Genomic DNA, 17,912 nt, shown 5'->3' on the forward strand with positions numbered 1-17,912 from the left:
GTATAAAGATAAGTATCAATTATAACCAGAAACTTTAGAATACATCTTTAAAAATATAGCTAGAATACAGTGACTATTAAAATGCTATTTAATTGAATCACATCATTATAGTTTTAAGACAACAAAAATGAAACATTGTGCTAATTTTATAACAACAAAAAAAATGAAACTGGAAAAACAAAGCTTCATATTCCTCTGCAAAATGTAAGAAAAGCAGCCTTTCCCCATACATAAGAAGATAGAAAGCTAGAAATAGTGGGATGATGAACTTCACTATGGATTTTATTAGTTGTGCAAATCCCATAATATTTTATTACATAAGCCTTTTTTCCCCTGGGAATATATGTAATTTTGAGCACTTTGAAAACTCTATGTAAATATAAGCAATGATCTTTTGAATAGTTTCCATTTCTTTTATTCCAAAGTTAATTATGCTTATTTGTATGGTGAACGATAGATTTTATAATCTGTATTTCAAATGAATATGTAAGAGAACTGGAAAAAGTATACTTATCTGTGAATATACTTCTGCTAACCACACTTTCCTGCTCCCTTTTAAAAGTAGGACTTAGTTTACTATAAGTACTGAAAATGAATTTAAGTTGATCATCAAAATACATTGTTCTTACTTAGTGGTTATTCCATTATTTCTGTTTTATTCAGTGTTTTGGTTTACATGAGGAACTGTAAATTCAGTACTAGGAATTTAGTGTTAAAGGTTGATGAGCTTTGAACTTTTTTTAACAAACAAGGACAGAGGAGTTTTGCTTGAATTGCACACAGGGCTTGTCATCGGCATTCTCCACATGGGCAATAACTGAAATTATAAATTCTTCACAGTTGTTGTTTAATTCATCTGTACTCAATCCAACAGTGACCCATAGATACTTTCCTACACTTATTTCTTTGTGGTGAAATCCAATGGGCCACTTCTCATAATATCATTTTCAAAGCTATCTTGTAAATATAACTAAAGGGGCTTCAGTGTTCTCTGTTAATCAGAATAAAGTTCTTCTGTTTTATCTTGAAGGCTGTTTTTTTTTTAATGCACAAAAAGGTCAAATCTATTCCAAATAGACATTTTATTCCCTGGAAATATTTAGTAAGATTTTGAATCAGGTTTTTTTTTTTTTGTCTTTTAAATTCTGTCATCTGCCTAGATTTAACTAAAATATGTTTTTTTTTCTCATTGTGTTAGTTAAATGTATTCATTCAATAGCTATCTGTTTAAAGGTAAGAAAATCACAGGAGAATGAAATTAATTTTGGACTATATATGTGGTATATTTTAAAAGCTGCATTTCATCATCTGGAGAGTTGCAATTTAGTCTATTAAATCTATAACAGAGAACTGGAGGAAATGTGAATACCGTTTGTTATCAGGAGGGTCAGTCTTAAAAAGTGTATTTTCGGTTCCAACCTTCAAAGGTAACATTTTCAGCTTGATGAGCACCCGGTCGAATATTTAATTCGCCTCTTTCGTTCTTAGCTTAGTTGAAATATAGAGGGCCGGGTGTCCACCAGGCCAAAGTATAAAGTTACCATTTATCTATTAAAGTCATATTTAATGAAAACGAAGAGAAATTATTACCCCACTCACTCTCTTTCTCATTACAATTTCTAAAGAACTTTGCCGGGCACACTATCTCGTAGACATCGTGATCAAATGTTATTGTTTGCTTTATTATCTCAGTTGGATGGTTGGCTAGTCTAGAATGAAATAGGTTGAAGGCAACACTCGCAGCCTAGAAGTCTGAATGAGGTTCCCATTCAAATGATCCTGGTTGTTTGGGGGTGGGGCGGGGTGATTAGTAAACCAACTGAGCTTACCCTGCATAGTAAGCGTCTGGATGCAGCACATTTACATCTAACAAGAGACCCCAGAAAACGTGTGTGTGTTTCTTAAACCTTATGTTCCGAACAAAAGGCTATCTCAGCAACAGACAATCAGCACTGCATCGCTCCCTGGGATGCAGCCAACACATTCAACTGCACATTTCGTTCTTCTTCAGCTCCCAGCACCACAAAGCCCCTACTCTCTTCCCACTCCTGGGTCCCCAGATTGCTCCCTAGAAGGGGGCTGGGAAAGCCTGGCAGGCTAACGTCTATGCCTGCGCACCAGCCGCCCGCACCAGGGGCCCCCGGGCGCTGCGTTCCCCGGCCCGAGTCGCCGGGGGGAGATAGGGAGGGGAGCCGGAGCACGGCAGAGTGGACTGCACACCTAGCCACTTCGGATCCTATTTATTCACAGGGCGGCGGGGGAGGGGAACTGGGTGAATTCGGCTTTTCCCCCCGAAGTTGCTTCCTCTTTTTTGCAGATAAAGTCATTCTCTGGCTGGTGCTGGGAGCCCCAGGGAGAGTGAGGGTGAGGCCCCGGCTCTCGGGGGTCCGGGTCCCGTCCTGTGCGCGGAGTCAGGGGGGTGGGGAAGGTGGGAAGCGGCGAGGCAGCTGTCGAGAGGGCCCGGGGCGGGCGGGAGCGCGTGCGGGGAGGGGCGGCGGGCCCCAGCGCCTGGGAAGGAGGGCTGGGAGCGCGAGGGCCGGCTGGGCACGCGTGGGAAAGAGAGGCACCCCCACCGCCTTCCCTCCGGAGGTACCGCTCCCGTCTCCCCGGGCTGGGCCGCCCGAGAGCGCGGGCAGGCAGAGCTCCGGGTCCCCGCGCGCGTAATCATGACCTCCGGGCCCCCTCCGGGCGGCGCGAGCGCGTCGGCGAGGCTGGGCGGCCGCCGCGGCCCCGGCCGTGTAACATGACCCGCGCGGCCGGCCGGCCAGCGCGGCGCGGCCATTGAGCCCTCCCTGCCCATGAATCTCTGGCGCGCCTCTCGCTCGCTCTCCGCTCGCCTCCCGCCTCCCTTTCTCCCCCTCCAGCTCCGCGGGCTCCGCGCGCCTCTCCCTCTCCCTCCCGGTCCTCCCGCTGCCCGTCTCTCGCCACTGCCCGCCTCTCGCCACTGCCTCCCGTCTTCTCTCCCTCGCGGCAGCCGCCGTCTCTTTTCTCCCTCTCTCCTTTGAAAACTGATCTTTGGCTCTTGGTGTGAAAGTGATTTGAATTTGGCTCGGCGGCGCTCTGCGCCTGCGCCCAGCCTCTGGCATGCTGGCTCCTTCCAAGCAGCTGTTTTGGGTTTGAAATTCCAACATGGCAGAGGCTGCAGTCCGTCTTCCCTTCAAAAACTTGGAATGATTTCAAATCATAGGCACCTTCACTTAACCCTAGCTTCCATTCATCAGCAAACACATCGGATCGATGCTACGCTAAGCTATCGGGTTTTCGCTCCGCGAGTTCAGGTAAGAGGAGCTTCGTAGTTTTCTACCATCTGTTTAAATTTGTTTTTGTGGTTGTTTGTTGAATTTTAAAAGAATATAAATACATTCAAGACCGTGATGAAAAGAGATCTTCGAGTTGTGCCTTAAACATTAAATTTAATTTGCACTCGTTTCTATTCTGTACGCCAACCTGCTGTCTAATTTCTCTGTACAAAGTAGCCCTGAAACATTAGAATGCATATTTTTGCTGCTTAATCATTGTAACAATAGTGTGGGATTAAGAGTTCGCGATTGCAAGAATTTCGTTTTCCGATATATTGGGCTTACTTATTACTCTTTTTTACTTCAAAAATAAAAAATAAGAAAGCGGAGCCATAGGGTGGGGCTAGACTTTCTTCGGGAACTAACTTCTAAGTAAATAAGAAGTGTAAATAAGAATCTTGCACACACAAAAAGTTAAGGTTAAATTACAATCTCGTGACTGGAGGAACGTGAAAATGTCAGAAGATCGGTTGCAGAAAAATGTAAGCACATCATCTTGGATGGGGTACAGCGTGGTGGGCGTATTGTTGGCAAGGAACGGGAGAGAAAGATGTATAATTTAATGGTATATACAATCCACTGATCCTATTACCGTCCTCCCCGGAGCTCTTGTTAGTTTCAATGGGAGTGAGTGAAATTGACATGGACTTGCATTCCTGGTCATGTGCTTTTTTTCCTTTCTTTCTTCTCCTGTGATCTGAGATCCCCTTTTTGTTGATGTTGCTTTCCCCCTTAATTATATGCATGTAGGTTAAATGAATACCTGACGAAAGGGCCCACGTTTCAAGGCAGTGACATTTGATAGCTGAGAGGAAAAGTGACTTTAATGAAAAGCAACCTTTGGAATTCCTGCTTGTGAGAAATCCAATTCAGCTTTTTGTGCTGCCAGCAAGAAATGATCAGTAGCACCAGTGTTTATGGTATGTCAGTTTTGGAATTTACTTCCTTTGCATCTAAATAGGAAAGACAAATTAAATAGTATGATAAAACCATTGGAGACTCTGCTTGTCTGCTTGGAAAGCAGCTGTTCATGATATATAATTCCTTTATATATATATGTATATTTTAATTTGTTAAAATGCTTGTTTGCTTTTGCTATCACTTGTTTGTATGTTTCAGTTTTTGATTAATAAATTACTGGAGTCCACCTTTATCAGTTTTAGCTGTAATCCCAAAGTTGCATGTTACTAGTAATGCACTATGTAACCGCTGAAGTCAAATGGTATGTAAATTAGTTAAACTCAGTATGGGGTTTTTGGGGGGAGGGGGCTGGGTGGAGAGGGGAGAGGGCGGGAGTATGGGGAAAAGACTCCTTGCTAATGAAAAAAAAAATGTATATATATGTACACACACAGAAGTGGATGAAAATTTTTTTCTCAATCTATTAATGCAATTTGACTCTGCTCTCTCCATGATTGCACTTTGTAGAGTAATCAGTTCTTCTGAGTGGGTTTTTTTTGCCGGGGGAGTGAGTGAGTGAAGGGATATCTTTTACATGAAAATAAAAAAATGTATTTTGATTGCTTAAAGTCCTTACTGCCTTTTAAAGAACAGTGGTAGGGTTTTATTTTTTATTTTTTTCCTTGCCATTCACTTGTCTGCCTGTCAGCGCTTTTTACTTTTAACCTGTGACAGAATTAAATAAGCAGGCACTGAAATTGACTTTGTTTGAAATCTCTCTTTCTTTACCAAAAAAAAAAAAAAAAGAAAGTCAGGTAAATGGAGTGAGAGGGGGTTTTCAATAGCTCTTGTGAGTGTGTGTATACTTTGTGATATTCAATTAAGACTAGAAGGAAACAACAAAAAAATGTTAAAAGTATTTTGCATAACCAAAGGATATGTCCACTTTAAAATATTTTTTTGTTTTTTGTTTTTGTTACATATACCCCCACCACCATGCATTCACCCTGAAAAGAGAGAAAGAAGGAAAGGGAGAGTATGAAATAAAGAAAAAGCAGTGGGGCAAAGCTGCCAGGGGTCTGTAATGTGGCCGTGGTTACTGCTCTCTCATAACACAAATGTGAATACAAGGAAAGGGACTACAAGAGCCGATGCGCGACAGGCACTTCTGGTTGGACTCTGGTGACTGTTGAGCTAAACACACACCGCTCTTCCATGATAGGAAGGATTTGATTGAATTTTGCATTTGGAACTTGTTGACTTTGAAGCGATCAATAAGAAGACTGTTTATTTTAGATGCACATAATTTGCCCTGAGAAATGTTTTAAGGAGGAAAGAGCACAGCTTTTTTCCCCCGGAGCTGTTGGAGCGAATGGGATTGCCAGATGGGCGATTTCCCTCTGTGATGTTAAAGCTGTAATATATATTCAGAGCAGATTGGGCTGCTGCCTGTGATGAGGAGGATATTACATTTATAAATTTTAAATCGGAGCTCGGACAATGTGCTGAGAGCAGAAATTGGATGGTTTGACTGTTCACCGTATTGATACTTAAATGTGATTTCTGGGTAGTAGTAATAATAATTATTACAGTAATATGTAAAAAACACATTGGGGTAGGCAGTCATATAATTCATGACATTTAACAGCAGATTTAAATGTATAAATTGCCCCCCCCGCCCCATCTCGGCTTACTATTAAATAATAGTCACATCATTTATTTCCCTGTGTGTTTAAATGCATGTTGTGCAAGTGATGTTCATTCAGGAAGCTTGTTATCATATACTAGAATTCTGCAGAGGAAAAGTTTGTATGTAATCTATAAAGTAGACACTTGTGCATATGTATAGAGGGACATCAGTGGCTCCTATTTTGTAATTCTATTACTTTGATTATTTTTAGATTTTGTTTGTCTCAAACGTGTGGCCTAAAGGAGCCAGAGCTACTAACCTAAAAGGCTGGAAAGTGGGCAAGTGCTCACACTCTGTGGCAGCTCTGCTGTTGCAAATTAAAAGTGTGTTGTGGTCAGGAAATGAAAGCTACAATGTCTCTTTTGAACAAGTCGTTTATCAAGAGAAACATCTATCAGGGACTGCCTTGTCACATTGATCCTCTAAAAGTTAGGTCCGAGGTGGAAGCTGCTTTGATGTTTTTGATCCTAAATTTAATACAACAGAAGAAAAGCAAGGATATTTTGACCAGGATAGATTTAAAAAAATGTTTCCTGGAACCAACAAAATCTATTTATTAGTATTGTACTATGTGTGAAGTTTTTTGGATGTAACAGTTGCAAAGGTGGAAGAGGAAACTCCAGCCTTTTTAAACTGACCGTTGTACATATTTGTAGTACAGTCAGTTTTGGCTGGCTTCTTGTTTCATATGGGCATTTTGAAAGTGATTGTTTTAAAGGGAAAATTATTTTGAAAGTGTTGTGGAACAATATATAGAGAATTAGAGTTTTCATGCATTCAGGTTTTAGAGTGGCTCTCTTCCCTTCATCTCCTCTTTTAGTCCTTGTTTCTATTTCCCATCTTCATTTCATGTGTGCCATACTAGCTTTTAGTGGAGAAAGAAACCATTTTTTTCTATTAAAATCATTTCCCAAAACATGCTTGCTCATATCATCTTTATTGTTTATTAATTGCACATGTGGATCATTGGCAATTTAAATTGCAGGAACTCACAAGTCTTTCATAATTTCAGCTTAAGTTAAAAATATAGGTAGATAACAGATTAAATATGCCATGTATCTTTATGTTACATGCATTATTTAAATTTTAAATGGTATTATTGAAAAAATGACCAACTTTCAAAAAAAATTTTTTTTTTTTTTAGTGAAAGCTGTTAAAAGCAGCCTGTTTCATATTTGGAGGTAATGATGAAAGTGTTCCTTCTTTGGAATAGACTTTTGGATACTTATCTCTTACTGCTGGTGGCTATTTGCTGTTTCATATGGGTCTATCAACAACTAGACTGTGGTAGGAGTTTGGGGAAGTGTAATACTTGCTAATTAATCATGTCTGAAATGAAAGAATCATAGCAGGGTAATAAAAATCTCATTTTTGTTTTCCTGGAAGAGGGTAAGACTTCTGTTTGGAATCTGTACGTGTGAGTTGACTTGCTTTTTTCTTCTCCTAAAAAGACAGTTTATAGGGGCTCTTGAGAATTATTTCAGGAACCGTCTTTTGAAAACAGAATATTTTTCTTTTTCCTGACTGCACTGAATCAGTGAAATTCTTAAAAATGTCTTTGCTACCTTCTGAGTGAAAACATAGAGGTTTTTTTCCGCAGTTCTGTTAAAGACTACTGTGACTGAGTTTCCCAGTGCTTTTTTCCCCATACATAGAACATCTTTTTTGTTGTTTCTATTCATGTTAGGCAGGAACTTTGAAGACAGGTACTTCTGATAGGCATACAAGAGAGCAAAATTTTTGTTAATTACTTTTAGTTAGTACAAGAATATGACGGGGGGAGCAAGGGGACAGTACTTCCAGGAATCTAGAGACAGTCTGTATTATAACTTGATGTTTCTAAGATAGTTTACAATATTAGCCACCTGAAAAATAGATCAGTAATATAATTATAAGTACATTATTTTTTGCCTGAGTCTTGCAATGTCACATTTTAGGATTTAATGTTTTGCTTAGTTTATGCATGGGGACAGATTCTGAAAGTTTAAGTGTCTGCAACATTTTTCAGAATTTTCATCTCAAGGTGAAAGACGGCTATGCTGTTTTTGTCTGTGAGTGTTTGGATGTCTTGAATGATTGCCTAATTAAGTAATCAGTTTTAATGGTCCAAAATCAGCAGAATTGCTAGGTGTATTTGAAACAATTGCAGGCTTTTATGTTTTGTACTTTCTAATTTGTTCCTAAAACCTCAGCTTGCTAAAAATGTATGCTGTTTTGCCTGTGATATTCTTGAGTACAATTTTACATACTTCTTTTGTAGAGTATATTTATTTTTGTAGAACTAGTCATTTTAATTACCAGGAATTTAAATTGATTTGAAAGTTTTTGATGGGGAGAAATTGTTCTGCAGACGTTTGTGTGAAATACTGACCTATAGTACTGATTGATAAGATGTGATTGATCAGCATACCTGCTTTTTTATCTTTGGCCACTGATAAACTAGAATAAACAAATGGCGCAGAAAACAATGTAATTGTTTTCTTTCAGGGAAAAAACTTAATATAATTGCTTCTTTGGAGATACATAAAAGTTATTGTTTTATTAAAATCAATTAAACTTAGAAATTATTTTGGGGTGCTACTTGGAAGACTTCAAGTCCAAAAATTATTCCACCTTTAAATTAACTCTTTCTCTCTCACACATACACCAGATTATAGCTAATTTTTTTAAAAAAACTTACTAAAAATGAAAGACTTTTAGAAAGACTGTCAATAAATTCCTGTTTAGAAAGTGCTTTTCATGGTTGGGTTTTGTCATTTTCTTCAATTTTTTCCCCTAAACTTGAATTTTTATCAAGTTTCTCATTTAAATTACGGTATAAATTTCAAGCCTAGGTGCTTTGACATGATTGCTGATTACTGAACCTTTTGATATTTTTGATGTTATCATTTAAATAGCAGTTGTACTTGAGGGGTACTTACTACAAGAAATGCAGGTAGTGGGAATAAAAGGTAGGTAAGAATACGGTAAAAATAAATTGTACTGATAAGTCTGAAGCAAATCAAAAGCAGGTAGGTATGCAAAGTTTCTTCAGGGCAGCAACACAGATGCCCACTCAGGAGCTCTGCCTCAGCTCCACACACATACGAGCGCCGTACCTGGTGACGACAATCTTAGTTAAGAGACTGAGGCGGCAGCCAAGATAGGTGAGCAGAAGCCATCCTAGCGTGAGCTATCATATGGCTCTTTCTGTTAGTAATATTTATGTACTTTATGCCGCACATCTACTTGTTGTCTTGTTATTCGAATATTGACACTATGCTTCACATTGCATATGGTGGGCTGTCGTTTCAGAGTACATTAGAAGCAGTGAATTCAAAGGAGAATTTTAATGCAGATGTATTTGTGTGGAATATATGTATAAATGGATGAGTTTGCTTGTATTTGAGCTACTGTGACTTTCACAAAGCATTTATAGCATTACTGCTTCCAATCATTTTTGAAACTGATACATCTTCAAAGTAGAAATGCATGATTTATTATATGAAGACCCAAGGATAAACTTTTTTTCCTGCAACCTGGCTTAAGTATTTGTAACTTTTATGTTAGGAAACCTTTGTTAGAAAGTATTTTTTTAGGTAAGATTGGAAAGTTTGTTTCCTGTTAGGATCTTGTTCTTATTTTCATGTGAGTTACTAGTGGTGCATAACTTACAGAATGTATTTTCTTATCATAGAATACATCATGTAAAATACTTATAAAATGTTTTCTTTTCCCCAATATCTTATTGTTGAGAATATCTTTTACTCAGTTCCTTGCTTATGAACTTATATTTCTGCTGGCAGTTTATATATTCAACTTGTGAATATATTGCTGGCAGGAAAGCAGAAACTGAATTTTACTTTATCCACCAAAAATCTAACATTTGTGCCCCCCTATCTAATATTAACCTCATGTCAATTTTATGCTTTTTAAGCAACTGACAATTGATTAAATGCCATATACTTAGGACAGTAAACTCATCTGAGAATGAGTGACCTCTCCTTTCATGCTTTGGATTTAGGAAATGTTATTCATGGAAACAGTAACATTCAAAATAATAATTTTAAAGCAGTATAATGTGAAGTCGGGGGTTTCTAGGTGTTGCTGTAAACTTTTTGTAATTCTTCTGATTTATTATCCTTACCGTCAACATATATTGTCACCTTCACCTCGGGCTGGCTACATGATTTCTTGGCTTGGTACAGAATTGAAATGGGGGGCACCTTGTTCAAAATTTATTAAGAATTCAAGACAGCAACAGCAGAACATTAAACCAAGCGCAGAGCCCTTCTGTGTGGGGAACCTCTGGGCCTACCCAGGTCACAGGTCAATGAAGCAGGCCCTGCCTTCATTACCCACAAACTTTGTGGAAGTCACTGGGTTTCCTTCTTGGTGACTGACCAGTCCACGGTGATTCCACGTGCCCCTGCCTAAATGCCAGTGGTTGTTGAGAGCCTTGATGGGAAAATGGACCACTAGGTATCTTCTGCTCTTTCTATACGTGGAATAGTGACTGAAATATTTGCCCTTATCTTATGTTGTCTTTTGCGTGATGTGTTCCCATATATCACTGGAATTTTTGTGCAGATATTCTTAAAAGCAATCCTGTTTTGTAATTGTCTGTAGACAGGTACACAGTAAAACATGTATTCCCCAGGCACGGAATGTTTAGGATGGGAGGATTTCAGTAAGATTTGAAATAAGAGCCTGTGGGTTTCTCTGTTGCTTTGTACCACTGCGACCCCACCCAAGTTTCAAGCACAAGTGAAATAAGTATTTTTCATGTAGATTCTAAATTATCTAAATATATAGAAAATTCTGACCATTGAGAAATAAAAGCACAGCTTATTAAGTAAGGGAAAAGGGGCAAACATAAAAAATAATTACCTTGTTATAGTAGCAGCAATATTGATGTTTTGACATTAGGAAGTGGTATTGTAGCTGTATAAACATGTGGTGACATGTGTTAAAGCTGTGTTAAAGATGGAAAGTAACTCTTTCATGCAGTGATATTAACTTTGCAGGATGTTATATTGAAATTGTAAACCTCATTTCTAAACTTAAACAGGAGCAGTCCCCTTCCCCCTGAAAAATGTAGTTACCATCTTTGACTCCTTTCCCCTTTGGTTTGAACAGTCTTAAATTGATGGGTAGATTAAACGTTTATATTGTTGCTTCCAAAGATACTTCTCAATGAGATCAAGCCTCATATCGAGATCCCTAAAACTAAATTTTGAAGGCAACCGGCTTTTTCAGATACGATGGAATGTCCAGCAAGTAATGGATCTGAGTGCACTTGAAGTTGCACCATTTATTTTCAAAAGATATTTCCCACATCAGATGCCTCTGCCAGGCAGAAAAATATCAAAGAGCTCAGAAAAGTAACTATTCTTTTATGTAATCCAAGACTGGTGGTGGGGTGGGGAGGAGGGCTTTAAGGGTATTTCTGAAGAAAGAAAAAAACTGAACTTATTTTGAATGCCTTGTTAGACTTGGTGGAGAGAAATACTATATGTGAGACCTTCTAGAAGGAAAAATCTTTGCCCTGAGTAATAACAAGGCATGCTCTCTCAGTTGACATGTACTTTAATGGAAAGAGGCTTGGAGATAGCTCTTACAACAGTGTCCCATTTAATTATAAAGTCACCCCACAGTTTAGGAATCTTTTGCATTAGAGGCATTGTAAACCGGAATTTTTAAAATAGGTAGGGAGTCAGAATGCATATATTCTGTGTTGAATAACCTATCTACAAAATCTGTGGTGTAATTTAATTTGGGAACCTTCTTTTCTCACGTTAGTCCTATCCTTTAGTATATTGTGTTTTCATATTAAATGTTTAGCTTTAAAATAGATTAAACTAGGAATCTGGGTAAATATGTGGCAATATTAGTGGATTCTTATGACAAAAATAGCTGTTTATTTCCTTTCTAGTCGCTTCTTCCTTTCCATTTCAAATTGAAGTTAAGATTATAAACTCTTTCTCTTAGATCATATACCTGAATGATGCTAAATTATAAATCTTAATTAAGTATGATTCACTGATTTTAATTTTACAAGATAATTATTCTGAGTAGATAAAAGGTTTTTTAATATTGAAGGCATTTTCATTACAATACCTATTTAAGATCAGAGAAATGCCATTAAATAAACAGAGTCCTATTAGTCTTTAAAGCTTAACAGGTAATACTTTTGAATTTAAATATATGAAGAAATAAGTATATGGATAGGACAGCCTTCCTCTCTGCACACTTCGGGTGCTGGTGATAAATTTTGCTACAAGAAATTACATGAATCTAAAAGAATGTTTTCAGTAAAAATTACAGTTTTGATTATCTAAATGGAAGATGCTCTTGTGCATGCGTGCAGATCCATTTCTTTGTGAAGGTACTGATGTCAGGGAAACGCTTTTGGTATTTCTTTATGAGTAATTAGGTTAACGGGGTTAGTTGGAAAATGTATCCTTTCCTGGAAAATGAAAAATTACATTCAAGCAGAGGTAAAAGAGTAGAACATAATCATGACTTTAAGTACTTAAAAAGATATTTTATGAGTCATTTTTAAAGAATAATACTCAATATGTAACTTGTTAAGAATAATAGCCATTTTTACTTTTTAGAGCACATCTGTATTAAAACTGACTTTCCGTTCATGAGTCACAAATCTGGAGTCAATTTTAGGCCCAACTTATAAAAGATGTGGATCTAATCCCCCACACCCCTTTGCTGTGGTATCCTGCTCCTATAGTATTGGTATAAAGTTCTTTACAGAGAGATTTTCACTTGAATTATTCAGACAATTTGGCAACATTTTTGAGGGGAACACTAATGTGATCCACAGGTAGGCACTGGGATCCCACATGGCCTGAGTCCTTGTCTGATAAACTAGAAGGAATTTTGTATGCCCGCATGAACACTGCTTGTTCTTTCTATGGGAAGATTTTAAATGTACTAAGTATATGATGTATTCCCTAATTAGAAAGATATGTTTTATGTAATTCTAAGGATACTAATCAACTAATTTACTTATGGATTGTAAGATAGTAGGACTAAATGTATTCAGAAATAGATATTTAGACTGAGTAGAGTCTTTCTAGAAAGAAAGAAAAAAAATCTACCTATATGCAAATCCTTTTTGGGATTTATGGATTTTTGTTTGTTTTTACTTTGTTTCATGCTTTTGTTCATTTTTTGTTTTTTATCCTACTATGGGTGAAATAGCTATCAATAATATTTAAGAAATAAAATTATTAGGAAAAGAATCTAATATTGGAAGTTCTTTGTTATGCTGTGTTCTTTTAATAATGAATACATACAATGCATTATTGCTTGTTTCTTTGGTTTTGATTTGTGTCTTGTTTTATGTTGTTGCAGCATCAAAGTAAAAAGACCTTACAGGAAACTATTCTGTATTGTTTATTTTTAAAAATACCCAATGAGAATAGTACAACCTGTGGTATAGGTTTGTTTATAATGATGAGCAAAAATCCCCTGTTTTACCCTAATATAATTCTATTTCCTTGAAATCTACAGTATCAAAATGCCATTACTACTAACGACAATTTAGGAGGTATTGATGATATACAGTTGTAATGCACATGTGTACCTAAATTCATAGTTTAAAAATATTTTTCTATAAATTCTAATAGCCAGTTTTGCATGTGTCCTTGTTCTTGGGGCCAGTGGGGGGGAGTGGATTTTCTGTTTTGCTATTTGCAAACTCAACAGAAACCTTACTATCTCATCCATCCTCCTGCTCTTGGAATTCATTCTTACCCATACCTGTGTTTTGAAAGGCTGGGGCCTTTTCTCTCTCTCTCTCTTTTTTTTTAAAGTATTTCTCTGTAGGGCTGTTTATTACCCGATCATCTGGAAAATCAATTTTACTTCAGCCACTGGAATATGATATTTAGATCATGAGGAGGTAGCTTGAAATAATTAAGAAGTACTGGGCAGTGTACTAGGAGTAAAGTGTGGAAGCATTTTTTAATGTGGACAAAGAGTAAAAGACCGCTTGTAGAAATGAGGAAATAGCTAAAGGCAAAAAAATTAGGGAAATTGTTAAGGAAGCTAAGGATAAGGACTGTTTTCAGTGATGTTGGCGATGAAAAAAAAATCTGATATAATTATCTGAGAAAGCATTATTTATTAGGAATTAGCACATTAATTAGCACACAGTATTATAATCTAAACAAATTATATTCTCCTTTTTTAAAATGGCAGGTTCTGTACCAAATCTTGAATATACATGATTTATAATAACCCAAATTAAAAGAATTGTCCCCCCTTTTCTTTCTTTAAATTTGAAAAAAGTGTAAAAAGTACATGTGCCTTTAAAGATGATTCATTCATATTACTCTTAGGTTCCTTTTTCTCCTTCACATACTCAATTAGGTTATACCTCAAATGAAGTTATAGAAGAAAATCTACTGAGGATTGGAATATATCTTTTTTTGTCTCCTTTTGGGAAATAATGCATTTTATTTTCATTATAGGAGTTCAAATCATTAAAGTAGATAGCTATGATTTAAATTGATGTGAGCAAAGTTTAAGGATAAGTTTTATATCTACCCTGTAAATACCAGCTGTACCTTAATGACCAAAAACAAAACAAACAAAACTTGCCAAAGCCCCATCTCAGACCAGTTAAATGGGAGTCAGAGGGATGACCAATTTCTTTTTCTACCCCAGTGATTCTAGTGTAAAGTTAGGATTGAGAGTCACTTCTCTGAACCAAATATTTATATATTGCATGAGCTCTTAAACTTCTTGTTTTAAGTTTTAACTTTAAAAATTTCATTGTTCCCAGTTTGAAGTCATAAAAATAGATCTACTTAGAATGAATGTACTGATTCATACTAGAGGTAGTTCACTCTCTGACTAAAGTTCAACAACAGTCTATGAAGAATCGTAAGAATATTGTAAGAGTACCTCTGAAAAGTGAAAATGATGACATCAGCAGATACCTACAGCCTATTGTACCTTGGGTAAGTCCTTCAACCTCTCTGAGTCTCAGTTACTGATTAAATAAAAGGAGAGTTGATCCAATGACTCAAGATTTTTTTTCTAGTTCCATTTAATCCACGATGCTTGGTCATCAACTAGTAAGTTTGAGTCACTTGAATCTTGATTGGTGGCTCACCAGCAGCAGAGTGAAAAGATTTTTTGTTTCTGTTTAAGAAACTCTAGATATTGCCTTGGAAATAATGAAGGAAGTTCAAGGACCATTTATCACTTTGTTAAGCCTTTTAGGAGGGATGGAAACCATTCATTAAATATGCTTACTAATTGGTTACAAGCAAATGTGTCAGCAATTCTAAGTTGATGAGTGTTAGTTAGCCAGTGCTTTTTTCCTGTAAGATACATAAATAGACTAACAAGATTAACTTAAGCACCAATGAACTGAGGGGCTGCAAATCTCTTAAGAAATATGTCAAAATTATAGATCAGTATGAAAGTTGAATGTTTATCAACCCGGAAGCAACTCCATCTTTTCTCTATTTATCCCTAACTAATCTTTGTTTATCTTTTTACTCCCTGGAATGTTCTTCTCCACCAGTTGAAAACCTACCAGGACTTTGACATCTAGCTCAAATGTTGCATCACCTATGAAAACTTCTTGAGCCACCCTAATCAGGATCCATTTGACATCTGCTTTATATGCTCTAAGCACTTAAAAAAAAAAAATCTCCTTTCAGTGATTTGCCATGTTTCTTCCTCTGTATATTGCTGTGCATTTGTATTTCTTGATTATGAAATTGTGAACTCCTTGAGAGCAGAACCCATCTAATTCATTTTTTAATCTCCTCACCATGTGTGTGCAGTGCAGGACCTATAATAGATGTTCAATAAATGTTTGGTGAAGTGAATCAATAAAAACTGTCACTTGGTTCATTTTTTATTAATCTTACTTGAAAAAATTGGAAGATGGCTTTTTAAAGTACTTAAAAACAGATCTATTAAAATTGTGTATTTCATTAAAACTGAGACTTCTATATTCTTTAATCACTAAAGAAAGACTTTATAATCTTATAATACTGAAAAACAGTTTTATAATTATATACCCAAAAAAGAGCTTATAGTCATTTGTTCTGTTTTCATATTTCTGGATATGAGAGTGTTAAAGCTATTTTATGGAAACAGAACATTATAATGATATGTAATAAAAATCTGCAACCGATTTCAATTATAGGCCATAGCACTTGACTTCAAATCACTATGCTTTACATATTGAAATATTTTTGATTTTGTGTTTGTAGTCAGAAAAATTTGAGGGTATCAAATCATAAAATATTAGGCACGGGGACTTCCAGATCAACTTCTTGCCAACATAGGGTTGATTGGCACTTGGTTATTCAGCCTTTGGTTGAACATGGGAAATCAGCACCTCCTAAGGCCTTTCTTTCTATTTTGTCCTTTCTCAGATAAATAGGCATTGTGCAGATATGTGCCTGGCAGTACTCAAAACAGATTTCCTTGGGAACTTGATGGTATTTAGGGCGCGAAGATATGAGATGCAAACTAGCTGATTTACAGTTAATATGATAACTTTCATTCATGCTGTAGTTTGTAAATGCCTTTGGTTAACACTTTAATCGACATATTTTTGTTTCATATTTAGTGTCTGATGCTAGTCATTTATTTTGTACTAAATACTGGGCAGTAAACAGTTTAGCTGGGGTTACCCTAGTGACCCTGTCTTCTAGTGGTTTGTGTATTTGTGGAAGGGTCAGTTTATTTCTTAAACCTGTCACTAATGTTACAACGTATAGCATTACAAAATTTTCTAAGGGAAATCCAATTTGAGCAAATGTTGAAATTGTAATGTGTTTAATCAACAGTATTTTACAAAGTCTCTCTTTTATATTTGTGTATTTGCACCTAAAGATAGATGTACCAGAGAAAAATACTTGTTCACATTGCTTCATGAAAGAAGTCAGAAAAAACAAAGGCTCTATTGTCATTCTTCTAAAAACACAGTTTTACTAAGGAAACCTATAACCTTTAGTGAAAGCTCACTGGTTTTCTTCTAATTTGGACTCTTCACATCTGAAAAGTTCTAGATGCTATCTTACAACTTAATATTGAAATCTAGGTTGATCTCATACACTCCATGTAAGAGAAAATATCTCCAGTGCTGATTGTTGAACTTGAGTTATTACAAAGATACACTGTTAAGTCAGCCACAGGGGACAAATGTTGTTTAGTCAATTGCATGAAAACAACTGCACTTTCAACAAAGAGCTTGAATAGTAAGAAAGTATAGTACATTAGAAGTAGAATAATAAAGATTGTGAAACAGTAGGTGAGAAGTAGCAAGAGTGTTTTAGCAGTTTGACTACAATAATCTTTTTAGTTCCTTTAGTTAAATTAGCTTTTCTGGAAACCAGTAATCTTCAAGCAAGTTAAAATTGCTTAACTATAAATTGAAATCCATAAGGTTGAGAGTAACAACTATGAATTATAAAACCTTTATGATGGTGGCTTGCCAACAACCAAACTAAATCAAGGGACGATTTAAAAGACATATGCTTAAAATTCTGCCTGATTAAAATCAGGAAGGTGGGGGATTTTAAACTAAATAAGAAATACCCATGCAGATTCTTCACATCTAAAATGTCAGCCATGTTTCCTTTAGTCTTCTCATAGGGAAAAAAAGGGTGATTCCCCAGAGAGGGTAGTAATGTATGTTGATGGTCACTAAATATGAGCCATGGGTAAAAGTCACGGTCAATAGTTTCTTTTGTTGCTATTCTTTCTTTTTTTCTTGCCCTCATAAGCATAACTGCCAGCTGTTAATCATTGAATTTTTTGTTAGATCTAAACATGGCAATTCTTGAAGAATGTGAAGCTGTAATTGTCCTCTTGGCTTAATATCAGAAATAAAATTATTTCAGGTGAATACAGCTCTGTGCCTGTATATGTATGAGTATTCAGAAGAGAAACCTATGAAAGAGTTGACAGCATTGATAGCTCTTTCATTCTGAACGGGCCAGTTAGTAGCGCCATACAGATACTATCTAAGTGAGCCAATTTAAATCTCT

The 17,912-nt window shown here is 36.5% G+C and overlaps 1 protein-coding gene across 1 annotated transcript in view; it reads left to right on the top strand.

Moving 5' to 3' along the window:
- The first annotated feature begins 4,181 nt into the window (after positions 1–4,181).
- Positions 4,182–17,912, top strand: part of FIGN (fidgetin, microtubule severing factor) — a 127,767-nt gene continuing 114,036 nt past the window's right edge. The window contains exon 1 of the mRNA XM_068969354.1: positions 4,182–4,219. Within this exon, the coding sequence (XP_068825455.1) occupies positions 4,195–4,219 (25 nt within the window). The 5' untranslated portion in view covers positions 4,182–4,194. The remainder of the gene's footprint in view (positions 4,220–17,912) is intronic.

The sequence above is a fragment of the Capricornis sumatraensis genome, chromosome 3 (assembly GCF_032405125.1).
Source record: "Capricornis sumatraensis isolate serow.1 chromosome 3, serow.2, whole genome shotgun sequence".
NCBI classification, from domain to species: domain Eukaryota; kingdom Metazoa; phylum Chordata; class Mammalia; order Artiodactyla; family Bovidae; genus Capricornis; species Capricornis sumatraensis.